Raw genomic sequence first — 27152 nt, 5'->3', positions numbered from 1 at the left:
GTAGCTTGGGAGCCAAAGTCGGCATTCCCTTCCCTCGGGACTCCCGCCTGACGGCCGGGCCTAACCGAAGAAGTCAAACTCAAGAGCGAGCGCCTGGTGGACCGGACGGAAGCACTGAAGGGAGAAAGCAAACTTTTTGAAAATCTGGAGAGCCGCTTCGACTTCTGGATTCTGCTCACGTGCAACTGTGCATTGTATGTACCGCGACCACCAGTCAGCCATGATCAAATTTAGGTTCTGATCTGGCCACTCGACACCTCCTGTCTTCATTGTGCCATGCCTAAACTGACCCTCTCCCCTGGGGCCAGGAACCTTGAACCTCCAGAAGGCAGAGCCTTGGGCCTCCGTCCTTCCCTCCCAACACGCTCGCCAACTGCCCGAAACCGGCTCTTCTCTCTTTCCCATTTGGGAAAAGGCAAGGTTCCGGCAAGTCACGACCTACCTGGCTTTTCAGGGAAGAAGAAAAAAAAGGGGGAGTTTCCGGCGGGGCCAACGGAAAGGTACAATGACACCTGTCCCTTCCCCTTTCCGACGTCCACCTCGGATGGACGGAACCACCTCCTTTGTGGGAATTCCCCCCGCCAGCCTCACCGTCTTCCCTCTTCCGACCTCAGCACCCTCCCCTGGGGAGGGCCGGGAGACCCTGGGGCTCGGACTGCAGAAATCCAGATTCCACCCCGGTCCCCGCAAGCCAGCCACGCAAGCCAACCGCTTTCCAACACCTGGAACGGAAGAGTTACAGAGAACAGCCTCGGGGTTTGAATTTCCTTTCCTTTATTTCAAAAAAAAAGAAAGAAAAAGAAAAAAAAAATTAATCATCCCAGGCTCTTGAACTTCTAAGAGGCTAAATCTCCCCGTACGAATGTCTGAAAAGGGGGAAAAAAAATATCTAAAAATCAAAAACCCCCACGACCTTTCCTGCTCAGTTAAGAAGGAAGATCAGGGGAAGTGGAGGGGGAAAGGAAAAGGTCCTTCAGTTGGCTTCCCCTTGCAGTCTGATGCTGGGGGCCTGGGAGAGGGATGCTCATCTTTCCAAACGGGCAGCTGGCCTGGGGGGCGGGAAGGGGGGGAGGAAGAGAGAGAGGCTGTGTCCTCAGCAGCAGGTCCACAAGGAAGCAAGATGCGCAGAGGCACGGAGAGTGAAGGGAGGGGGCGGAGGCGACCCCCACCCCCCCGCCCACCCCCAGCCCAGCCCACGCACGCTTGCCTCTTTTCCCTGAGCCCAGGAGGGGCCACCATGGCTCCGATTTCATTCATTTTGTAAAAAACGGAAAAAAGAAAGAGAGATGAGGGAATCACAAAAATCAAACACTTCACCGGAAGAGGGGGTGCGGTGGGGCAGGGTGGCGGGGAGGGGAGGAGAGGCCGGTGGAAGAGCCGCCTTTCTGACCTCTGCCTGAGAGCCGGATCCCTCCTCTCTCTCTCTCCCTCCCTCGCTAACGGAGGGCTCTGAGCCGCAAGAAGGTTTCCGTGACACGCCGCCCTGCCAACCGGCCAGTGCCCGCCAGCCGGGCCCCAAACGGCCGCTTCCCCCCGGCCCCGACGGGGAGGGAGGGGAGGGCCGGGGTCACCTCTCAGGCCAGCAAGCAAGCGAGGGACCGCCGGAGGAACCCAGCGGTGGCCAAGCGTGGTCACCTCCCCCGGGGCAGATGATACCGCCGAAGGTTTCGGGGCTGAGGGGAAGTGGGCCAGAGTGTTGCCTTTGGGAAAGCGGAGTCTTTGGGTTAATAAGGAACCCCTCTCCCCCGGCCCCCCCTCGGGGGCACTCTCCCCGGGCCCCTGTAGAGCTTCCCGTACGCGGGGGACTGCGTAGGGGCCCCCCAGCTGAGCCCCGCGCCTGAGGTGCCGGAACCGGCGGCCCCCGACCCCAGCTCCCCGTAGTTCTGGATCTTGGCCTCGGCGGGCACCGCGGCGTTGTTGCCCCCCTCGGCCTTCGGGAAGGGCTGCCCGACGGCCGAGTGCAGCGCCAGGGGCACCCGGGCGAAGCGCAGGTCCTGGTCCCCGGGGAACTGCACGGAGCCCGTGCCCTGGTAGCCGCTCGCCTCCCCGAGGTGGCTCGTGGGGCCCGAGAAGGTCCTGCCCTTGGCCAGAGGTTCCGTCAAGGCCGGGCCGGGGCCGCGCTCGTCAGTGTCGGCGGAGCCGAAGGCCGCCTCGGGCCCGTCGGCGCCGTAAGTCCTGGCGGGGAGCGGGCGGGCGTACTCCGCGGGCCGCGGGGCCTGGTGCTCATTGGCAAGGTGGCCGGGGGGCTCGGCTTCGGGCTGGGTCAAAAGCTGCAGCAGGGCCGCCGTCACGGCCGGGTTCAGGTCCGGGGCGGCCCCGGGGAGATCGCTTTCCACCGGAGCGGGCGGCTGCGGGGCCGGCGGGGGTCCCGGAGGTTCGGGGGGTCTCTTCTCTGGTGGAAGGACGTGGGGAGGACAGGCTGTGGAAGGGGAACTCCTTTTAAACACTGGCTTGAAATTCCCCCCGGAGAACGCACGGCACGCCCACAGACTCGCGTGTGCAAACACACACACGCACCCCATCCAGCAATAAAAAGGATCAGATCATGCAAACGTGGACCATTTTAAATTATTAAAACGGAATGATTGAGAGCGCGCTGGTCTCCTGGCTAGATCTAGCTGTGACAGCTAATACGTTATAAGCCCAAGAGGCTTCCTGGAGCCCCTTTTAGGGTGAGGGAGGGCTCCTCTTCTGCCTCCCAGGGTCAGTTTCCCCCCGAGTGGGGCCCACAGCTTTGGGACCAAGAGCCAGCTGAGACCACGGCACAAAAGAAAAGGAGCGTTCTGTCTACGAAACGGCAGCACTGGTGTTCGGAGGTCCGCCGGAAGCGAACTTTCTGAGGTTCTGCGTGGGGTTCGGGGGACAGGGACGGACACATCGAGCAGGCAAACTCGTCCCTTCCCTTCCAGGGAGACACCGATCTCCCGAGCTAGGTCCCTCTCGGAAGTTGGGGTCAGCCTTGGCCTTCCCACCCGCCTCTAGACTGTAAGCTCATTGTGGGCAGGAAATGTGTCTGTTTATTGTACGTTGAACTCTCCCAAGCGCTTAATACGATGCTCTGTACGCAGTAAGCGCTCAGTAAATACTGAGCGGGCACTTTTCTGCCCACCTCCGCCTGCTTAGCCCCTTGCTCTCAGCCTTGTCCTTCTCCAATCTGGGTTCTCCATCCTCTGCCCCCGCCGGGTCCTGGGTCGCCTCCGGGGGAATGGGCGCTAGCTGCCTGACGTGCTGGGTGGACGTGGAGAGCTGCTGCTGCCACTCCACAGGGCCTCCCGGAGAAGCCAAGCGGCCGACATTTAGCGGGGACTTCCCGAGGCCGCGGCAGGGAGCCCATCTCTTCCCACGCGGGGCCTGCCGCCGCCTCCCGAGAGATTCAACCTCTCCCAGGAAGATCCTCAAGAGCGGCACTGGCGACGTCTTTCTGGCGAGGGGGAAAGTGGATGGGAAAGCCCTCTGAGACTCAATGGCCGATCCCTCCCCTGGCCTTACACCTTCCTTGAGCCCGAGACCTGCCGGAGATACTTTTCTAACCATTCCCGCCCTTTGAAGGCCAAAGACCATCAAAACGTTCCACTTTCAAAGGCAAGACTAGCAGCGCCAAGTGTCCCAGCTGCTCCCCGCGGTGCCCTTGGGATTCCCCGTGTGCTTTCTCCGCGGATGGTCCCGTGATCCTTCAGCCCCCTTGGGCCCCACCCTCCGGCCGGCCCTCGGCTTTCCCGCCTGCTTCAAAAGGGAAGAGGGAGCTCGGTGGACGGCGCCCGGCCAGCTGCGGGAAGGGGTGAGTGCGACGGAAACAGTTCCCCGGCGGGAATCGGAGGGCATCCTCCTCTCTGGGCTCCCCCTGAGTCCACGATCCTGGGTGCTAAAAACTGGCTAAAACCCTCTCCATCCCCCCCCCCCTTACCTCCTTCCCTTCCCCACTGCACCTGTATATATGTATGTATGTTTGTACATATTTGTTACTCTATTTATTTTACTTGTACATATCTATTCTATTTTATTTTGTTAGTATGTTTGGTTTTGTTCTCTGTCTCCCCCTTTTAGACTGTGAGCCCACTGTTGGGTAGGGACTGTCTCTATATGTTGCCAACTTGGACTTCCCAAGCGCTTAGTACAGTGCTCTGCACACAGTAAGCGCTCAATAAATACGATTGATGATGATTGACGATGATGATGATGGCTGCCTCAAAGCGATCCGTTCCCCGTGTGGTGCTAGTCTCAGATGACCACGGTCGCCCCGTCGCTACCGGGGACCAGACCAACTGACGGGCAAGTCCTCCCTCTCCCTCAGGATGCCGCCTGGGGGAAAGAGCCAGCAAACCGGGGGCGTGGGCCAAAGGGAAGGGAGAGGGGCTCCCAACTGGACGGGCCAGTTAGACCACCTGGATTCCTTCAGTTGTATTTATTGAGCGCTTACTGTGTGCAGAGCACTGGCAATGGCTGGAAGGGATGGTGGCGGGGGGGGGGGGGGGGGGCAAAGCACTTTCAAAAGACAGCTCCGCCTTTCAGAGTCACGAGTCAGCTGAGTTGGGCTAGCGAGCGCAGGGGCTGGGGAACTCGTCCTGGTGGAGGGGCCTTTCCCTTTCCAGCCAATTTGGCTCCATTCCGGCAGGGAGGAGCTGGGGCCCAGACCAGAAGGACTTTGGGCCACTGGGCCCCAGAGAGCTCCTAATTCTCCTTTCTTTTGGAGCAGGGGTCAATACAGCGCATCTGGCATTCTCCCTGCCCACCACCCAGCCTGGACCTTAGCCCGACTGAGCCCCCTCCTTCCTCTCCCTCTCTCCACCCCCGCCGCCCTACCTCCTTCCCCTCCCCACGGCACTTGCATATATGTTTGTACAGATTTATTACTTTATTTCACTTGTACGTATTTACTATTCTATTTTATTTTGTTAATATGTTTTGTTTTGTTGGCTGTCTCCCCCTTCTAGACTGTGAGCCCGTTGTTGGGTAGGGACCGTCTCTATATGTTGCCAACTTGGACTTCCTAAGTGCTCAGTACAGTGCTCTGCACACAGTAAGTGCTCAATAAATATGAATGAATAAATGGAACCTGCCTCCGGAAAACACCCCTGAGGACCACTGTGGCTGCCCAAAGAGCCAGAGCCATCTCTGAGTCACTGAAATGCAAACCAACCCCGATCCGGGCTGCGGGGTGGGGGACGACACCTTGCCTTCAGTCCACGGCCTCTCGCCCTCCCGCCCTGATCTAAGCTGGGCCCAGGAAAGGGGGGCTAAAAATGAGGCACGGGTGTTTCCTCTCCCCAGGATGGCCGAAGCCGCCTCTGGAGGAAGGGTTACAATCACTTGGTTTCTCGGGGCTCATCGACCTGCTCTCCATTGGCCTGAATCCCCCGGGTGCCACCACTCTGGGGTCCGGGACGGGAGCGGGGTGGGCCCGCCATTCGGTCAGACCGCACGCAGGGAGGGAGGATGGACGGTCCGGTCCCGAGGTCAGGCGCCTGAACGTCGAAGCCGGCCCAGATTGGGGACAGACCACGAGCCGAGACCCCAGAACCCATCACGCCTACCCGGGGCAAGGGCCGCGATGGGGCCGGGTACGACACGGGCCCCGAGGAACGAGAAATCCGATCCCGGCTGCTACGCTGAACCTCCCGGGCCGACTCCCCTGACTGACCGATAAGGACGCCGGAAAAGCCACCCCGGGGCTTTACGGGGCTCCCCGAGGGGCCGGGGGTTGGCTCTCTTTACCTGTGGCCTCCTCCTGCGGCACCGTGGGAGTTCTTCGAGACCCCTGCGGCCCACTCTTCTCCCCGTTGCTCTCCTCCAGGCCGCCTGCCGGCTCCTGGGCCTTCATCAGCTGGCCCAGCAGGACCGCCAGGACGTTCTGGACGTCGCCCACCGTGCCCGGGGCGTCGAGGACCGTCTGCTCGGGCGGCGCCACGGTGGCGGCCTGGGAGGCCTCCTTGGCGGCCTCCTCCAGGGCGAGGCGCTCCGAGTCCTGCTGCTGGGAGGTGGCCTCGGTCAGGGCGTTGATGGACTGGTTGAGGGCCTCCAACTGCTGCTGCATCTCCGGGTTGGAGTGGACGTTGAGCAGCTGTGCCATCTGAGGGACGCTCAGGTCCGTCTGGCTCTGCAGCAGGTTCAGCAACACGGCCAGCTCGCTCTGGTTCAGCTGCTGCGTGATGTCCCCGAGGCCTGCGCAGAGACGGGGAGTGGCACCGTCAGGAGGGGAGGGCGGGGGCCGATTCGGCCCTGAGCGGGACCATTGCCAGGCCGCCCACCCCCGGCACCCCGTGTCCCCAGAGCCCACGACTGTCTAAAGCCGGTGCCCCGGGGCATTCCCTCCGAAAACTACAAGTTGGCTGCCCCGCTGGCCACCCACCCACCCGTTCTGCCCCTCGGAGGTCGTAGCCCACTGTTGGGTAGGGACCGTCTCTATATGTTGCCAATTTGTACTTCCCAAGCGCTTAGTACAGTGCTCTGCACACAGTAAGCTCTCAGTAAATACGACTGAATGAATGAATGTTGCCAACTTGTACTTCCCAAGCGCGTGGTACAGTGCTCTGCACACAGTAAGCACTCAATAAATACGATTGAATGAATGAGTGAATAATGACACTTTAGTTACTAATAATACCTGTGGAATTTGTTCGGCGCTATGTGCCAGGCACTGTTCTAAGCACTGGGCACTGGGGTGGATACCAGATAATCGGGTTGGACACAGTCCCCTGTCCCCAGTGGGGCTCACGGTCCTAAATCCCCATTTTACAGACGAGGGAACTGAGGCCCAGAGAATAATAATAATAATAATAACAATAGTAATGACGGTATTTGTTAAGCACTTACTACGTGCAAAGCACTGTTCTAAGCGCTGGGGGAATACGAGGTGATCAGGTTGTCCCACATGGAGCTCACAATCTTAGTCCCCATTTTACAGTCGAGGGAACTGAGGCCCAGAGAAGTGAGGCCATGCAGCAGACACGCGGCGGAGCCGGGATCAGAACTCAGGTCCTTCCGACGCGGGCCCGTGCTCCATCCACTACGCCACGTTAAATCATCATTATCATCATCAATCGTATTTATTGAGCGCTTACTGTGTGCAGAGCACTGTACTAAGCGCTTGGGAAGTACAAGTTGGCAACATTTAGAGACATTTAGAGGCCTCTAGCCTCGCCCCATTACCCACGACGCCTAACCCAGAAAGAACTCAGGCCTCTGGATAAGAACCGCTCGCCTCATCCTTCCCTTGGAAAATAGGGAGCTATTCTCCAGGGAAGCGTAGCCGCTTCGATAGGGTGTGATGGGAAGAACCGGCTTAGCCGACTTCGCTCCACGGGGAGGGGTCTCCTTGAGGGGAGGGGATTAGGCCAAGCAGGGAGGGATGGGGAAGCAGCGTGGCTCAGTGGAAAGAGCCCGGGCTTTGGAGTCAGAGGTCATGGGTTCAAATCCCGGCTCCACCACTTGTCTGCTGTGTGACCTTGGGCAAGTCACTTGGCTTCTCTAGGCCTCAGTTCCCTCATCTGCAAAATGGGGGTGAAGACTGTGAGCCCCACGTGGGACAACCTGATCACCTTGTATCCCCCCCCAGCGCTTAGAACAGTGCTTTGCACATAGTAAGCGCTTAACAAATGCCATCATTATTATTATTATTATGGGGAGCTGGGGCGGCCGACGGCCAAAAGTGGTCAAACGTAGCCGGCCCACCCTCTGGCCCCGCCGAGAGAACTCAGTGCCTCAGTTTCCTCATCTGTAAAATGGGGATGAAGACCGTGAGCCCCACGTGGGACAACTTGATCACCTTGTATCCCCCCCCAGCCCTTAGAACAGTGCTTTGTACATAGTAAGCGCTTAACAAACGCCATCATTATTATTATTATTATTATTATGGGGAGCTGGGGCGGCCGATGGCCAAAAGTGGTCAAACCTAGCCGGCCCACCCTCCGGCCCTGCCGAGGGAACTCAGTGCCTCAGTTTCCTCATCTGTCAAATGGGGATGAAGACTGTGAGCCCCCTGTGGGACAACCTGATCACCCTGTAACCTCCCCAGCGCTTAGAACAGTGCTTTGCACATAGTAAGCGCTTAACAAATGCCATCATCATTATTATTATTATTATTATTATTATGGGGAGCTGGGGCGGCCGATGGCCCAAAGTGGTCAAACCTAGCCGGCCCACCCTCCGGCCCCGCCGAGGGATCTAAGTGCCTCAGTTTCCTCATCTGTAAAATGGGGATGAAGACTGTGAGCCCCCTGTGGGACAACCTGATCACCCTGTAACCTCCCCAGCGCTTAGAACAGTGCTTTGCACATAGTAAGCGCTTAACAAATGCCATCATTATTATTATTATTACTATTATGGGGAGCTGGGGCGGCCGACGGCTCAAAGTGGTCAAACCTAGCCGGCCCACCCTCCGGCCCCGCCGAGAGAACTCAGTGCCTCAGTTACCTCATCTGTAAAATGGGGATGAAGACTGTGAGCCCCCTGTGGGACAACCTGATCACCCTGTAACCTCCCCAGCGCTTAGAACAGTGCTTTGCACATAGTAAGCGCTTAACAAATGCCATCATTATTATTATTATTACTATTATGGGGAGCTGGGGCGGCCGACGGCTCAAAGTGGTCAAACCTAGCCGGCCCACCCTCCGGCCCCGCCGAGAGAACTCAGTGCCTCAGTTACCTCATCTGTAAAATGGGGATGAAGACTGTGAGCCCCCTGTGGGACAACCTGATCACCCTGTAACCTCCCCAGCGCTTAGAACAGTGCTTTGCACATAGTAAGCGCTTAACAAATGCCATCATCATCATTATTATTATTATTATTATGGGGAGCTGGGGCGGCCGATGGCCCAAAGTGGTCAAACCTAGCTGGCCCACCCTCCGGCCCCGCCGAGGGATCTCAGTGCCTCAGTTTCCTCACCTGTAAAATGGGGATGAAGACTGTGAGCCCCCTGTGGGACAACCTGATCACCTTGTAAGCTCCCCAGCGCTTAGAACAGTGCTTTGCACATAGTAAGCGCTTAATAAATGCCGTCATTATTATTATTATCACCCCGAGGTCCACGCGGAAAGTCACCTCGCCGCCTCCCCTCCAGTCACCGTTACCCAGAGGCCTTCGCGGGCGCCCTGTGAGCGGCTCTGACCTGCGGCGTCCCCCGGCCCGGGCTCCACCTTGCTGGGCGGGGGCTGAGGCGGGGCCGGGCTGCTGTTCTTCACAGGTTCCAGGCTGGCCCCCGAGGTAGTTTCTTTGCGCGAGGCCTTCGACGGCGGAGCCTCTTCCGCCACGCTGCTGCTCTGCCGCTGCTGCCGCCGCCGCTTCTTGCTCCACAGCTCGTGACAGTCCTGCCAGTGCGGGAGGCTGGGCGCGGGGGAAGCGACGGACAAATCATCATCATCATCATCATCAATCGTATTTATTGAGCGCTGACTGTGTGCGGAGCACTGCACTAAGCGCTTGGGAACTACAAATTGGCAACGCATAGAGACAGTCCCTACCCAGCAGTGGGCTCACAGTCTAAAAGGGGGAGACAGAAAACCAAACCAAACATACTAACAAAATAAAATAGACTAGATATGTATAAATAAAATAAATAGAGTAATAAATATGTACAAACATATATACATATATATATACATTTATATACATATACATATATATACATATATGTATATATATACATGTATATGTGTATATATACATGTATATGTATATATGTGCATATACATACATATATACATGTATATATACATGTATATGCATATATACACATATATGTATATATACATATATACATGTATATATATATACATATATATGTGTGTGTGTGTGTATATGTGTGTGTGTGTGTGTGTGTGTGTGTGTGTGTGTGTGTATATATATATATATATAAATCACTGCCTTCCGCCAATCCAGCGGCCGGGCCAAAACGGCCTTGCCAACGGGAACCTGCCCATCGAAAGCGGGGCTTGAAAATTCCCGGAGCTTAGTTGCCACCTCCAGGCCCTTCCTTTCCCTCCACGTAGCCTGGGGGAGCGAGGCCTGGGCTGGCCCAGCCCAGCTCCATCGCTGGAGCTTTGGGATAATTTACCCACCGGTGGGGCTGGGAGGGAGGGCCAAGGCCTAGGCTCGCTCTGCCTCACCTTACTTTTTTTTTTTTTAAGTGACATTTATTAAGCGCTTACTATGTGCAGAGCACTGTTCTAAGCGCTGCGGGGTTACAAGGTGATCAGGTTGTCCCACTGGGGGCTCACAGTCTTAATCCCCTTTTTACAGATGAGGTAACTGAGGCCCAGAGAAGTGAAGTGACTTGCCCCAAGTCACACAGCTGACAATGGGCGGAGCCGGGATTTGAACCCATGACCTCTGACTCCAAAGCCCAGGCTCTTTCCACTGAGCCACACTGCTTCTCTACTTCCTTCCCCGGGTACCCACCGCTTCCCTGGGCGGCTTCAGGGTCACGTTAGACCCCGCTTCTTAACGCTGCAAAGTGTCCCCTGCAGAGGCGAAATACACCTCCCTCTACTCTAGAGAAGCAGCGTGGCTCAGTGGAAAGAGCCCGGGCTTTGGAGTCAGAGGTCATGGGTTCAAATCCCGGCTCCTCCAACTGTGTGACCTTGGGCAAGTCACTTCACTTCTCTGGGCCTCAGTTCCCTCAACTGTAAAATGGGGATTAATACTGTGAGCCCCCCATGGGACAACCTGGTCACCTTGTAACCTTCCCAGTGCTTGGAACAGTGCTTTGCACATAGTAAGTGCTTAATAAATGCCATTATTATTATTATTATTATTATTATTATTATTATTATTATTGTTATTACCACCTGTTGTTTAAAGCAACTGCCCGCTCTCTCTCCCCCTCCCTAAATGGCAATAAAAGCCTGGAAGTTGGACATGAAAACTCGAGTCTACACTAGACTCTAATCCCCATTTTACAGATGAGGTAACTGAGGCCCAGAGAAGTGAAGTGACTGGCCCAAAGTCACACAGCTGACAAGTGGTGGAGCCGGGATTTGAACCCATGCAGTCTGTGTCATGGGTCTGGGCATGGATTCAAATCCCGGCTTCACCACTTGCTAGCTGTGTGACTTTGGGCGAGTCACTTCACTTCTCTGGGCCTCAGTTCCCTCATCTGGAAAATGGGGATTAAGACTGTGAGCCCCCTGTGGGACACCTGATTACCTTGTAATCTCCCCAGTGCTTAGAACAGTGCTTTGCACATAGTAAGCGCTTAATAAATGCCATTTATCCATATATATATATATATATATATATATATATATATATATATATACATACACTACTTTGTACAAGCAAGGAGCAAAGGGGACACCTTCGACGGCGACTGCCCCTCTGCCAAGGAGGGCAGTGGGGTAGAAGGTTGCAGGGACCAGGTGGAGCGTTGGTTATGGAGACACTGGCGGGGAAAGGAACGCAATGACCTGGTGGGGATGATCTCACTGTACCTCGATCTCTTCTATCTCGCCGCCAACCTCTCGCCCACTTCCCGCCTCTGGCCCGGAACGCCCTCCCTCTTCGTATCTGATCGGCAATTATTCTCCCCTCAGTCAAAGCCCAAGCTCGCTCTCTTCCTCCCTTCAAGGCCCTGCTGAGAGCTCACCTCCTCCAGGAGGCCTTCCCAGACTGAGTCCCTTCCTTCCTCTCCCCCTCGTCCCCCTCTCCATCCCCCCCATCTTACCTCCTTCCCTTCCCCACAGCACCTGCATATATGTATATATGTTTGTGCATATTTATTACTCTATTTATTTTACTTGTACATATCTATTCTATTTATTTTATTTTGTTAGTATGTTTGGTTTTGTTCTCTGTCTCCCCCTTTTAGACTGTGAGCCCACTGTTGGGTAGGGACTGTCTCTATATGTTGCCAATTTGCACTTCCCAAGAGCTTAGTACAGTGCTCTGCACATAGTAAGCGCTCAATAAATACGATTGATGATGATGATGATGATGATGATGATTAAAGGCAAATCTCCTCCAAGAGGCCTTCCCTCACTAACCCCTTTCTTCCACTCCCTTCTTCACTGCCCTGACTTGCTCCCTTTATCCATCCCCCTCTCCTTACGTACATACCTACAATGTATTTACATTAATGCCCGTCTCCCCCTCCAGACTGTATGCCTGTGTCTGCTATGTCGTTGTTCTACTCTCCCAAGTGCTCAGTACAGTGCTCTGCACACAGTAAGCACTCAAATACAACTGACTGCTTGATCTCCGGGCGGAGGGGATGGACGCGGGTTCAGGGATGCGGGCCGTGGGGAGGACACCTGCTACGTTTACCGATGCCAGGAAAATCCAAGGCCATCGATGAGGTGCTAGGTGTCTCCCCCATATTCCATCCCTCCGGGTGTTTCAGACTCCGCTCAGGCGGGCCTTTCCCCCCCAGGCTCAGCTCCCGGCCAATCCCGCAACTTACTCCGGAGGAGCCATTTTGCTGAGCTCGACGTCTCTGAGGAAGTCGCTCTGCAGGGCCTGCTCCGCCGTGCACCGCTTGTTGGGATCCAGCGTCAGCATGTGGTCCAACAGGTCGAGGGCAGCCGAGGGAATGCTGAGAGGCGGCGGGGAGAACCACAGACAGCACGGGGCTACCGTGAGCAAGGCGGTTCAAACATCCCCGCGGCGCAAGAACTCTCATCTACCACCACCCCTCCGGGCTGGGGAGGGGAGAGACATCGAAGCTTCGGGGGGGATCGGAGGGTGGATGAAGAGGGGTGTCGCTGAGGGAAGGGCGAGGGGGTTCAGCCGGAGAGGTCACCAAGTTCTCCTGGCTGGGAAGCGGAGCGGAAAAGTAGCCGATCGGGGCCTTTTTGAACAGTCCCTTTAGCAGGATAGCCCAACCACTTATTACGGCCTAGTGGCTGGAGCGTGGAGCCGGGAGTCTGGAGACCCGGGATGTAGCCACATCCCGGCTACTGGTCCTCTCTGTGATCCTGGGCAAGCTACTTAACACCCCTGAACCTCCGCTCCTCATCTGGAAAACGGGGATACACGTATCTTAACTGTTCGTCGCACCTGCGACTGAGAGCACTGGAGGGGGGCAGACGGGGATGATGTCTGGTCTGATTATACCTTACGCCTGGTCCAGGGCTCAGCACAGTGCCTGGCACACAGTAAGCACCTAACCCTAACAGATCCCTCGGGGCCGAAGCAGTGCCCGGCACCTAGGAAGTAGGAACAGCATGGTTTAAGCATAGGCCTATGAGTCAGAAGGACCTGGGTTCTAATCCCAGCTCCACCACATCCGCTGTGCGACCCTGGGCAAGTCACTTAATTTCTCTGGGCCTCGGTTACCTCATCTGTAAAATGGGGATTAAGAGTGCAAAGCCCATGGGGAACAGGGACTGTGACCAACACGGTTTGCTTTAATCTGCCCCAGTGCTTAGAACAGTGCCTGACACAAAGTAAGAGCTTAACAAATGACATAATTATTAAGCAGCAGCATGGCGTAGTGATAGAGCACGGGCCTCGGCGTCACGGGTTCTAATCCCGGCTCTGCCACGTATCTGCTGTGTTACCTTGGGCAAGTCACTTTTCACTTCTCTGTGAAAATGGGGACTGAGACTGTGAGCCCCAAGTGGGACAGGGACCTTGTCCAACCTGATGTGTATCCACCCCGGCGCTTAGTACAGTCCCTGGCATGGAGTAAACGCTTACTACCATAATAATTACCGGAAAACGGAAGGGTCCTAGAATGAGTGGAGGGTAGGCGTCTCTGCCTCTGTCAAGAGACTATGGGCAGGGGAGAGCTGATTTTCCAAACGCGCTGGGATCGAAGACTCCATTCACAAGAATAAGTGAATGGCCTGAATCACACCTGGCTTTGATCGGATCGCCGGACCTTTTCTCGGGGGATGGGATCGGGAGGCGGGGGACGTTTAATCCGGAGACCGTTCAGGTGACGGAGCTGAGTTCTTCGTCTCTTTTTCTGGCCCCCGTTCTAATTTAGCAAAACCGCCCCCCACCCACTCCCAGGTTGGAACAGGCTGGCAGCCGGAGGGGATGGGGGATTTACCCTCTGATTAAGGGGGCGGGGGGCACAACCTTGGGTTAGAGCCTCGGGTCGAGGCTGAGACAGAAAGCTTTGCTAACTGAGCAGGGAGCCGGGGGCCCGCTCCTTTGAGACTCACAAAGAGAACTCCTCGCGCAGCCGCCGGCGGTACTGCTTCTTGGGTTTCATGGTGTTGAAGTAGGGTAGCTTGATGACGTCGGGCCACACGGCCGGGCACGGGCTGCCGCACAGCCGGCTGTGAGAGAAGCAGGAACCCGCTGGGAGGTAAGTCAGCGCCCCCGGCCCCCACCGGCCCCGGGGCCCTGGCCGCCTGACCGAATGGCGGGCACAGGCGGGCCAGAGAGAAGAGCTCTCTCTCTCCCTCTTGCCCGTGGCCGCTCCCGACTGACCACTAATCGGCACCACAAATCCCCAAACACTGGAATCCCAGCTCTGCTCTGGACTCGCTAACCAGGTGTGGGATAGCTTGTACTTCCCAAGCGCTTAGTACAGTGCTCTGCACACAGTAAGCGCTCAATAAATAGGATTGATGATAGCAGAAGTCTACGGTTTCTCCAGCCCAGCCCGCACCCTCTGTTCCTCTGCCGCTAACCTCCTCACCGTACCTCGCTCTCGCCTGTCCCGCCGTCGACCCCCGGCCCACGTCCTCCCCCTGGCCTGGAATGCCCTCCCTCCACGCATCCGCCAGGCTAGCTCTCTTCCTCCCTTCAAAGCCCTACTGAGAGCTCACCTCTTCCAAGAGGCCTTCCTAGACCGAGCCCCCTTTTTCCTCTCCTCCTCCCCATCCCTCCCGCCCTACCTCCTTCCCTTCCTCACAGCACCTGTATATATGTTGGTACAGATCTACTGCTCTATTTATTTCACTTGTACATATTTACTATTCTATTTATTTTATTAATGATGTGCATATAGCTGTAATTCTATTTATTCTGATGGCACTGACACCTGTCTACTTGTTTCATTTTCTTGTCTGTCTCCCCCTTCTAGACTGTAAGCCCGCTGTTGAGTAGGGACCATCTCTATATATTCCCAACTTGTACTTCCCAAGCACTCAGTACAGTGCTCTGCACACAGTCAGAGCTCAATAAATACGATTGAATGAATGAATGAATGAATGCTTCCGACTCTGCTAACTACACGGGGGTACAAAAGACCACTGCTTTTGGTGGTTGGGGGGATTTTAGGGACCTCCATGGCCCTCGGAGGGTAAGGGGGGGCCTCACTGAATTCTGGCTACCGCAGGGGCTGGTCCTGGGCTCAGCCTGGGGAGGCTGAACTGTACTTTCCAAGCACTTAGTACAGTGCTCTGCACACAGTAAGCGCTCAATAAATACGATTGATTGAGTGAATGAATGAATGAATGAATGAATGAATGAATGAATGAGGCAGCCTGGCCACGATTCCCCATGCTTTGGGGTAGCCATCGAGTTTGAACAGGTGACTGGGAATACCTCAAACTTTACTTTTAATCAATAAATATGATTGACTGGTTTACTTGAACCATTTGGCCCATGCACCCCTCTGGTCAAGTAGCCAACGACCCCAGTGAAGAGAACTAGAGCTCCCAAGCTTGTGAACACCCTATAGAGACTCAGGTATACGATCTGCTGCCCTACCAGAGTTCGCCTCCACCCACTTTCTCACGCGTGCTCACGTGCCCGGGTCATACGCGCGCGCGCGCGGCTTTTACCTGATAAGTTCTAGTTGGGCCAGTTCCAGATTGGCTTGGAAAATGGGCTTCTTTGTAAACAGTTCCCCGAGAATGCAGCTGGGAGGGGAAAAAGCGACAGGTCAGGATGGGGAACCCAGGGTGCTCAGTCACACCTCTGTTCTAGAGAAATCACTTTCTCCTCTCGCGGAAAACACAACGGACCACTTAATTCTCCCCTGGCAGGCAACGGGTCAGATGGAAAGCGCTTGCTGTGAGAGGTTACAATACCCAACACCTCTTTTTTGGGCGCTCGCTTCCGGAAAGGCCCAGGTTCACCTCTCCTCTCTCTGCCTTGAGCCCGCGCTTTGGCGGTAAGAGACATTTGGGAGAGGGGTGCCCAAGCTGGATGCCAAGAGTTTTCCCAGGCTCAAGGGAAGCCCTTCTGGGGCTGAGAAACTGGGCTCGGGCCTGGAAACCTAAGGGCCGGCCGGCCGGCGAGGGGCCCGGACCAGCCGGCACCCGCTCCCGCCGCCCGGGCCTCGCCAGTGTTTTGCCGCGGCGGCCAGCCGACAAAAAGCAGCACCGTCTTTGCGCGCCCCCTCCGAGCCCTTCCTGCTCCAAGAGAGATGGGGCCAGAACCGATTCTGGCTCTCGCAAGAGCCGCCAAGTCAACCGCTCGGCTCCAAGAGCCAGCGTGGAGGCCACCAGTGACGTAAGAGGCAACGAGGACGCAGCTGGATTTCCAGACCGCTGAGAACATCGGCTTTGCCGGTGGTACGGAGTTCCCGGAGAGAACCTGGCTCCGGGAATGCCCACCTGCGGGATCCTTCCCCGTGCCATACGCGGACAGTGAGCTCCCTCTGATACAGAAGGGCGGATCGCTCGGGCCCAACCAGACGGGCAGCAGCCCACACAGGGCGCTTGGCTTTCCCAGCCTCTCGACTCCCGGCCACCGGCAGCCTTCCACTTGCCGCTTTCTCCAGCCCTTGTGGTAAAAGCGGCCCTCTGTCCCGCTGGGCTGGGATAACAGAGATGACAGCTCTGTCTCCCCGTGTATCTTAATGGGGCGTTAACTTTAGAGCCTAGTTGTGACAGTTTAAATGCTAACACTAAGAATAATGATGGCATTTGTTAAGCGCTTAGTATGTGCAAAGCACTGTTCTAAGCGCTGGGGGGGATATAAGGTAATACTACTAAAGCAAATAGCCCAGAACACAAACACACCCAGCTTGAGTCACTAAATATATATGGTATATTATATATACCAGAGAGAGAGAGAGAGAGAGAGAGAGAGAGAGAAAGAGAGAGAGATTATATATACCATATATATATATATGGTATACACACACACACATATACATGTATATATACACATACATACACACACATATATATGGTATATTATATATAAGGCATACATACTAAATATATGCAAACATATAAGGTATATATATACTAAATATATAAGGTATAAATAAGGTATAAGGATATAAGGAAATCTTAATGGGGTGTTAACTTTAGAGCCTAGTTGTGACAGTTTAAATGCTAACACTAATAATAATGATGGCATTTGCTAAGCGCTTAGTATGTGCAAAGCACTATTCTAAGCGCTGGGGGGGATATAAGGTAATACTACTAAAGCAAATAGCCCAGAACAAAAACACACCCAGCTTGAGTCACTAAATATATAAGGTATATTATATATACCATATATATGTGTGTGTGCATATATAGTATACATATGATATACATAAAGTATATGTACAATATATAAATATATATAAGCTATATATACTAAATATATAAGGTATATATAAGGTATAAGGATATAAGGAAATCTTAATGGGGCGTTAACTTTAGAGCCTAGTTGTGACAGTTTAAATGCTAACACTAATAATAATGATGGCATTTGTTAAGCGCTTAGCATGTGCAAAGCACTGTTCTAAGCGCTGGGGGGGGGGGGGATATAAGGTAATACTACTAAAGCAAATAGCCCAGAACACAAACACACCCAGCTTGAGTCACTAAACATATAAGGTATATTATATATACCATATGTATGTGTGTGTATATATAGTATACGTATGCTATACATAAAGTATATGTACAATACATAAATATATATAAATATATAAGGTATATATACTAAATATATATGGTATATATAAGGTATAAGGATATAAGGAAATCTTAATGGGGCATTAACTTTAGAGCCTAGTTGTGACAGTTTAAATGCTAACACTAATAATAATGATGGCATTTGTTAAGCGCTTAGTATGTGCAAAGCACTATTCTAAGCGCTGGGGGGGATATAAGGTAATACTACTAAAGCAAATAGCCCAGAACACAAACACACCCAGCTTGAGTCACTAAATACATATGGTACATTATATATACGAGAGAGAGAGAGAGAGAGAGAGAGAGAGGGAGGTATGCCATATATATATGGCATATACACACACATATATATGTATATATACACATACATACACACACATAAATATGGTATATTATATATAAGGCATATATACTAAATATATGCAAACATATAAGGTATATATATATACTAAATATATAAGGTATATATAAGGTATAAGGATATAAGGTAATCTTAATGGGGTGTTAACTTTAGAGCCTAGTTGTGACAGTTTAAATGCTAATACTAATAATAATGATGGCATTTGTTAAGCACTTAGCATGTGCAAAGCACTGTTCTAAGCGCTGGGGAGGATATAAGGTAATACTACTAAAGCAAATAGTCCAGAACACAAACACACCCAGCTTGAGTCACTAAAATTTAACTAAAGCTTCATCTGACTTCGGTAGGCTACAGCGGTTGCCGATCCTCTCTCCCCCCCCCCTCCACCATTTCCCTCCAAATTCGGGGGCGGGGAACCTGCCCCTCACTTTTTTAAGACCGTGGTTTTCACACGGCAGGTGGGGGGTGGAGGAGAGGCTATCACCAATGCTGGGAAGGACTGAGGGAGGAAGGAAAAAGGAAGAGGGAAGGTGCAAGGCTTGTAAAAACGCATCCTGGCCCATTTTCACTGCTCCGGGGTCGTTCTACGCCCGGGGTGAAAGACGGGCGAGGGAGAGGAAACAGGGGACAATCTAGTCCCCTTCTAGACTGTGAGCCCACTGTTGGGTAGGGACCGTCTCTAGATGTGGCCAACTTGTACTTCCCAAGCGCTTAGTCCAGTGCTCTGCACACAGTAAGCGCTCAATAAATACGATTGATTGATTGATTGACAGATGAGGGGAGTTCGGGCTGCTTACCCACAGCTCCAGACATCTATGGCTGGCGTGTAACGCTCCTCTCCCAGCAGCAGTTCTGGAGGTCGGTACCATAGCGTGATGACCTTATTGGTGTACGGTCGGCTGAAACGGGAAACCCGCGGCAATGACGCTCCTCTCTGCCCCCCGGCCCAGAACCCTCGACCACTTAATTCCAAAGACGGCCTGCTGTGTGACTTGGGACAAGTCACTTCACTTCTCTGGGCCTCGTCTCCTCAGCTGTATAATGGGGGTTCGACAGCTGTTCCCCCTCCCGCTTAGGTTGCGAGCCCTTTGTGGGAGAGTGCGTGGTCCACCGCTACCCCCAATGTAGCTTAACAAATACCACAATTATTATAAAAATAATTCCCCGAAGGAGAGCTGGTCCTGCCACTTAACTCCAGAATTGGGAAAGGGGAGGGGAGGGAGATGGGGAGGGCCGTGGTCATCTGTTGCCGTAGCTGCCCAGCGGCAAGATAATGGACCTCGGCAGACGGGGAGCAAATCGAGGAAGTCACAACTCCCACTCAATTCTGGTTGCTTGCTGAACTAGAAGACCGACGGGCCGGCTACTAACGGGCCCCACAGCCCCCTCGGCATGCTGAGTCCTGAAGCCCCCCGAGAGCAGGGGGCTAGATCCTAGATCCCTCCGTCATTTTGCCCGGTTAGTGCCTCACCTCTCTTCGGAGCTATACAGCCGAGCAAGTCCAAAATCCGCCAGTTTGATCTGCCCGCTAGGGAGAAAAACACACGCGTACACACAAACACACGGAGTTAGTCACCCGAGGGGCGGCTGGGGAATCTGCAAAGCCCAGCCCATGCCCGTGGTCAATTGTGGAGGCTGGGCTTTACTGCGGGAGGAGGAGGGAGCCCCGGAAGGAAAGCTCAACAGCTCACTCCGGGACATGTCCCCCTACGTTATTCCCTTCGGTTGGATGCGACGTGGATTATTTATTTATTTGCATTTATTATTTATTTATTTATTTATTTATTGTTTATTTATTTATTGTTTATTTATTTATTGTTTATTTATTTATTTAATTTGTGCATATCTATTCTATTTATTTTATTTGTTAGTGTGTTTGGTTTTGTTCTCTGTCTCCCCCTTTTAGACTGTGAGCCCACTGTTGGGTAGGGACTGTCTCTATATGTTGCCAATTTGTACTTCCCAAGCGCTTAGTACAGTGCTCTGCACATAGTAAGCGCTCAATAAATACGATTGATGATGACTAGTGGATAGATCGTGGTCAGATCATCTTCATCATCATCATCAATCGCATTTATTGAGCGCTTACTGTGTGCAGAGCACTGTACTAACCGCTTGGGAAGTACAAATTGGCAACATATAGAGACAGTCCCTACCCAACAGTGGGCTCACAGTCTAAAAGGGGGAGACAGAGAACAAAACCAAACATACTAACAAAATACAATAAATAGAATAGATATGTACCGCTTGCCTGCTTGTGACCCTGGGCAAGTCGCTTCACTTCTCTGTGCCCCAGTTACCTCAACCGGAAAATGGGGATTAAGGCTGGGAGGTATCTACCGCCGTGCTTAGTACAGTGCCTGACACCCAGTAAGTGCTTAACAAACACCACTTACCATATTATCATGGTCCAGATTGGGACTGTAGAGGGCTGACCTGGCTATTACCCGAGCCAAACAAGTTTTGGGGAGAAACCGGGCAATCAAAATGCACAGAGCACCCGTTCAGGGGACCCCGCTAAAGCCCCCTTCCCCAGAGGACCCTTGCCACGGATGGCACGTCCAGCTCTGGGGAGCAAAAATGGCACAGGGGTACGGCAAGAGGATCTCAAGGACTCAGAAAAGGAGCACCATGGCCTAGTGGAAAGAGCCCAAGCCTGGGAGCGGGAGGCCCTGGGTTCCCATTCCGCCTCCACCACTTGCCTGCCTCGTCACCCCGGGAGAGTCATTTCACTTCTCGGTGTCTCCGTTTCCTCATCTGTAAAACGGGGATTAAATCCTACCCCCTCTGCAAGCCCCATGTGGGAGAGGGACCGTGTCCAACCTATCTTGACCTCCAATGTCTGACACGTAGTAAATGCTGAACAGGTACCACTTCAAACAAAGAAAAGGAAATGGGGTCGTGTGCGGAGAAAGCATTCGTTCAATCGTATTTATTGAGCGCTTACTGTGTGCAGAGCACTGTACCAAGCGCTTGAATCAGGCTGGGGCTAGTCAGAACCACCGCCACCGAAGCCACCACTCCAAGAACTGCTTTACTCACCCCAGGCCCCGCTCCGGCCGCATTTCCGAGCTGGGGCTCAGACCCCCCTCCCCGGGCAGGCACAAGCCAAGACAACGCGGGGCGAGGTCGTCGTCGTCGGTACCGCGACTAGGGGCAGGATGCAGAGGCCCCCCCATCGGGGAGGCGCCCGTTCGGAGAACTGTTTACGAGCACCCGCCAAAAAGGAGGGGCCGGGCATGCCTTGGCAGCGAGGGTCAGAGCCCCGGGAACTGGTGAATGGAAGGTGACCACATCACCAGGCAGGGTGGGGGTCCATTTGGCGGCCAGGAGGGCACCCCCCCGTGCAAGGGTGCGGCCTGCCGCAGCTCAAGTCGCGGGTTTGAAACCCCCGGGGCGGAGAGCGAGCAGAACGCTCTGTGAGAGCGGCGCCTAGCAGCAAGAACACGGGCTTGGGAATCAAAGGACGTGGTTTCTACTCCTGGCTCCTCCGCTTGCCTGCTGGGTGACCTTGGGCGAGTCACTTCACCGTGCCTCGGTTACCTCAGCTGTATTTTATTTTGTTAATATGTTTTGTTTCGTTGTCTGTCTCCCCCTTCTAGACTGTGAACCCGCTGTTGGGCAGGGACCGTCTCTATATGTTGCCAACTTGGACCTCCCAAGCACTTATACAGTGCTCTGCACACAGTCAGCGCTCAATAAATACGATTGATTGATTAAGACTATGACTAGTCTTAATCAGGGACTGTATCCAACCCGATTATCTTGACTCGAAACGGTGTCTGGCACATCGCAAGCGCTCGGCAAAAGCCATAGTGATTATTAACGAGCTGTCCGCCCACCCCCCCCCCGTCACCCGGTCGGCCTGCTACCTGTTGTTGAGCAGAATGTTGGAGCACTTGATGTCCCGATGCAGGAAGTTCTTTTTGTGGCAATAATCCAACCCTTCCATCAGCTGTTTCATGAAAGACTTGATGTGGTCCTCGGAAAAATGCACCAGCCCGGACTCGAGCAGCCCCATCAGGTCGTGGTCCATGTATTCAAATACAAGGTAAAAGGCACCTGCCGAGGAGGGGAAAGCGGAAACTGGGATCGACGGGGGCTTCCAGAGCCCCCGCGGGGACGGCTCCGGGGATGGGCAGGGTGGCCTAGTGGATAGAGCCCAAGCCTGGGAGTCAGAAGGTTACGGATTCTAATTCCGGCTCCGCCACTTGTCTGCCGGGTGACCTCGGGCAAGCCACTTCACTTCTCTGGGCCTCAGTTCCCTCATCCGGAAAATGGGAATTAAGACTGCGAGCGCAAGGCCCTGGGTTCTCATTCCGCCTCCACCACTTGCCTGCCTCGACACCCCGGGAAAGTCATTTCACTTCTCGGTGTCTCGGTTTCCTCATCTGTAAAATGGGGATTAAATCCTACCCCCTCTGCAAGCCCCATGTGGGAGAGGGACCGTGTCCAACCTGACGCTTCACTTCTCTGGGCCTCAGTTCCCTCATCTGGAAAATGGGAATTAAGACTGTGGGCGGGAGGCCCTGGGTTCTCATTCCACATCCACCACTTGCCTGCCTCGTCACCCCGGGAAAGTCATTTCACTTCTCGGTGTCTCGGTTTCCTCATCTGTAAAATGGGGATTAAATCCTACCCCCTCTGCAAGCCCCATGTGGGAGAGGGACCGTGTCCAACCTGACGCTTCACTTCTCGGGGCCTCAGTTCCCTCATCTGGAAAATGGGAATTAAGACTGTGAGCCCTGTGTGGGACAGGGCCTGGGGCCAACCTGATTATTCTAAATCTGCCTGGCACACAGTAAGCGCTGACCAAATACATTATTATTGCTATGATTATTATTAATAATCCCGCTCTCCAGTTTGGTGGGGACGTACCGGCCCCTTCCCCAGCCTCCGAGAAGACACGGCTATGCCCGATTCACCCAAGAGCCCCCTGACTCACTCAATCGATCAATGGTATCGATCGATCGATGGTACCTACTGAGCGCCTACTGTGTGCCTGGGAGAGTGAAGTCAACACAGTTGGTAGATGCCCACAAGGAGCAGAGGTACACAAAACTTAAAATAAATGACAGGGAGGAGGAAGAGTTGGACATAAGGACCTCATTTACACAAGTGCTGTGAAGTTGGGGTGAGTTAAAGTGTTGAAGGGGGTCCTTGGCCAGGTGAACAGTTTCCCGACTTTCCCACTCCCCTCTGCGTCGCCCTGACTTGCTCCCTTTATTCATCACTTGTACTTCCCAAGCGCTTAGTACAGTGCTCTGCACACAGTGAGCGCTCAATAAATACGATTAAATCACCCCGCCCGGCCCCGCAGCACTTATGTCCATATTGGTGATTTATCTATTTTTATCAATGTCTGTCTCCCCGTCTAGACTGTCAGCTCGTTGTGGGCAGGGAGCGTGTCTGTAATATTGTTGTGTTGTACTCTCCCAAGCGCTTAGTACAGTGCTCTGCACACAACATAGTACGGGTTCAATATATACGATTGATTTATCGATTAATTGACGCAGAGGGGAAATGGGGGCTTAGTAAGGGAAGGCCTCTTGGCGGAGAGGTGATTTGAGGAGGGTTTTGAAACTGACGAGAATGGTGGACCGTTAGATGTGAAGGGGGAAGGAATTCCAGGGCTGAGGAGGGATGGGGGTGAGGGGGGCGGAGGCGGGATTACGAATCAAGGTACGGAGACTAGGCTGGCGTTAGAGGAGTGGGACGTGCGGGCTGGGTTGTAGGAGGAGATCACTGTGGTAAGGGAGGAGGGAGCGAGCTGAGCCTGTGGCCAAATCCCGTCGCTTCCTCCTTCATCATCATCATCAATCGTATTTATTGAGCGCTTACTATGTGCAGAGCACTGTACCAAGCGCTTGGGAAGTACAAATTGGCAACATATAGAGACAGTCCCTACCCAACAGTGGGCTCCTTCACATTTCCAGGTCACCATACTGGTCCAGCCACTTGTCTACTGCCTCAAACCCCCTCAACTTGACCTTCCTGCTTTGAGTCTTTCCCCCTTCAGTCCCTATTTCCCTCTGCTCCTCAGATCTTTTCCTTTCAACATCGTTCTCTACACATCTCCCTTCAAGGCCCTACTGAGAGCTCACCTCCTCCAGGAGGCCTTCCCAGACTGAGCCCCTTCCTTCCTCTCCCCCTCGTCCCCCTCTCCATCCCCCCCATCTTACCTCCTTCCCTTCCCCACAGCATCTGTATATATGTATATATGTTTGTACAGATTTATTACTCTATTTATTTATTTTAGTTGTACATATCTATTCTATTTTATTTTGTAGTATGTTTGGTTTTGTCTCCCCCTTTTAGACTGTGAGCCCACTGTTGGGTAGGGACTGTCTCTATATGTTGCCAATTTGTACTTCCCAAGCGCTTAGTACAGTGCTCTGCACATAGTAAGCGCTCAATAAATACGATTGATGATGATGATGATGACTGTCTCTATATGTTGCCAATTTGTACTTCCCAAGCGCTTAGTACAGTGCTCTGCACACAGTAAGCGCTCAATAAATACGATTGGTGATGATGATGATGATGATCTCCCCACTCCTCAAAAACCTCCAAGGCTGGCCGGACCATTGGCTGTAAGGCCCTCAGTGGGTTCTCTCCCTCTTTCCCGCTCTCTTCTCCCACTTCACCCCAGCTCCCACTCTCCGCTCTCTCCAACGAACCTACTCCGGTCTGGCCTCTCCCACCGCCGATTTCTCGCTCCTGCCCTCCCTCCCCGCTTCAGATCTGTCTGACCACAGCTCTATTTTCAGAGTCCTTCTGAAATCGCATCCCCGAAAGGAGGCTTTCTCCAATCGACTCCGATTCCTTCCCAACTTTTACTCCCTCGGCTGCCTTTTGAGTATTTCCCTGTTCCCTAAGCACTCGCAATCCCCCAAGGCCTTACGTACGGTTCTAAAAGCACGGGCTTGGGAGTAAGAAGTTCATGGGTTCTAATCCCGGCTCCGCCACATATCTGCCAAGTGATCTTGGGCAAGTCACTTCACTTCTCCGGCCTCAGTTTCCCTCGTTTGTACAATGGAGATTAAGAGTGTGAGCCCTACGTGGGTCAGGGACTGTGTCCAACCTAACAGCGTGGCTCAGTGGAAAGAGCCCGGGCTTTGGAGTCAGAGGTCATGGGTTTAAATCCCGGCTCCGCCAATTGTCAGCTGTGTGACTTTGGGCAAGTCACAACTTCTCTGGGCCTCAGCTACCTCATCTGTAAAATGGGGATGAAGACTGGGAGCCCCCCGTGGGACAAGCTGGTCACCTTATAACCTCTCCAGCGCTTAGAACAGTGCTTTGCACATAGTAAGCAGTTAGTAAATGCCATCTTCATTGTTATTATTATTATTATTATTACTCCACTCATTCAATCATATTTATTGAGCACTTATTGTGTGCAGAGCACTGTACTGAGCGCTTGACTACTTGAGTGCTTAGCACTCAAGCGCTTAGAACAGTGCTTGGCATAGAGTAAGTGCTTAACAAATGCCATAATAATAATAATAATTCTTTCAAGCCCTAATTTGTTTCAGTGTCGGTCTCCCCCGTTTAGACTGGAAGCTACCTGGGGGGCAGAGATCCCATCTACTCTCTCTACCTGTATATATGTTTGTACATATTTATTACTCTATTTATTTATTTATTTATTTTACTTGTACCTATCTATTCTATTTATTTTATTTTGTTAGTATGTTTGGTTTTGTTCTCTGTCTCCCCCTTCTAGACTGTGAGCCCACTGTTGGCTCTAAATGTTGCCAGCTTGTACTTCCCAAGTGCTTAGTACAGTGCTCTGCACACAGTAAGCGCTCAATAAATACGACTGATTGATTGATTGATTGTCTCTAGTATACACTCCCAAACACTTACTGCGGTGCTCTACTATGGTTTGATTGATTCATTCATTGACCAACTGGGTAGATGGTTCCTCGCATGCCTGCCAACAGCCCCCATCATCATCATCAATCGTATTTATTGAGCGCTTACTATGTGCAGAGCACTGTACTAAGTGCTTGGGAAGTACAAACTGGCAACATATGGAGACAGTCCCTACCCAACAGTGGGCTCACAGTCTAAAAGGGGGAGACAGAGAACAAAACCAAACATACTAACAAAATAAAATAAATAGAATAGATATGTAAAAGTAGAATAAATAATTAAATAGAGTACACGGTGGCCGCCGAGCCCCGGGGACTCCTGCCCCACGCGAGCGGCCTAGGGGGACCCACCCGCAGAATGGCCTGCACAACTGCGGAGGAGGTGGGGAGGGGCCAGGTGGCTCCCAGCCCGCTCCTGGGACGGGGTCCCCCTTATCCCAGTGTGGGGGGCAAAGAGAAAAGGAGTAGAGAAGCGGTGAGGCCTAATGGACAGAGCACGGCTCTGGGACTCAGAAGGACCCGAGTTCTAATCCCGGCTGCGCCCCTTGTAGGCTGTGTGACCTTCACTTCATCCCTCTGGGCCTTAGTTATCTCATCTGTAAAACGGGGCCTAAGACTGTGAGCCCCCATGTGGGACATGGACTGTGTCCAACCTGATTAGCCTGTAGCTATCCCTAGTGCTTAGTACAGTGCCTGGCCCATAGTAAATACCATAAAAAAAGAGGGGAGCCCTGTTCTACTTGGGGTCACATTACTGATCGAGTTTCCAGTTGCGAATGGGGCCCGAGTCCCCTCTACCCTCCTCGTGGCCCACCCTAGGGCCTCGCTGGGCCTAGATTCGGGCGGCCCAACCTTGAAGGGCATCTATTGTCGAGGAAGGGTCAGCCCCAGACAGCGGGGGTTGCCGGCTGAGGCCTGTCTCAAGGAACTCGTGCCGGGAAAGTCAGTCCGCTTCCTTTCCCCCATCCCTGCCCCCCGGCTGCGGTTGAGTTGGCGAGAGGTGGAGGTCCCCATGCCCCTCTAGGAACACAACCGAGGAAGGGATAACTTAAGCGGGCTGCTCAACTCTGGGAGAGGCATCCGCTCCGCTGTCCAGATTTCAACGGTTTCGGTCAGAGAGCGGCCCCCGGCCCTGGCTGGCCCAACCTCCCTGAGCGGGC

The 27152-nt window shown here is 53.4% G+C and overlaps 1 protein-coding gene across 1 annotated transcript in view; it reads right to left on the bottom strand.

Annotated features, from left to right (window-relative positions):
- Positions 1–1197: 1197 nt before the first annotated feature.
- CDK12 (cyclin dependent kinase 12) overlaps positions 1198–27152 on the bottom strand; it is a 50727-nt gene continuing 24772 nt past the window's right edge. The window contains exons 6-14 of the mRNA XM_038754587.1: positions 21988–22177; positions 19587–19643; positions 18913–19014; positions 15676–15753; positions 14104–14220; positions 12393–12524; positions 9105–9319; positions 5713–6159; positions 1198–2419 (exon numbers count right to left, since the gene is read on the bottom strand). Coding sequence (XP_038610515.1) covers positions 1725–2419; positions 5713–6159; positions 9105–9319; positions 12393–12524; positions 14104–14220; positions 15676–15753; positions 18913–19014; positions 19587–19643; positions 21988–22177 — 2033 coding nt within the window. The 3' untranslated portion in view covers positions 1198–1724. The remainder of the gene's footprint in view (positions 2420–5712; positions 6160–9104; positions 9320–12392; positions 12525–14103; positions 14221–15675; positions 15754–18912; positions 19015–19586; positions 19644–21987; positions 22178–27152) is intronic.

The sequence above is a fragment of the Tachyglossus aculeatus genome, chromosome 11 (assembly GCF_015852505.1).
Source record: "Tachyglossus aculeatus isolate mTacAcu1 chromosome 11, mTacAcu1.pri, whole genome shotgun sequence".
NCBI classification, from domain to species: domain Eukaryota; kingdom Metazoa; phylum Chordata; class Mammalia; order Monotremata; family Tachyglossidae; genus Tachyglossus; species Tachyglossus aculeatus.
This window is presented reverse-complemented; position numbering and strand designations above follow the sequence as displayed.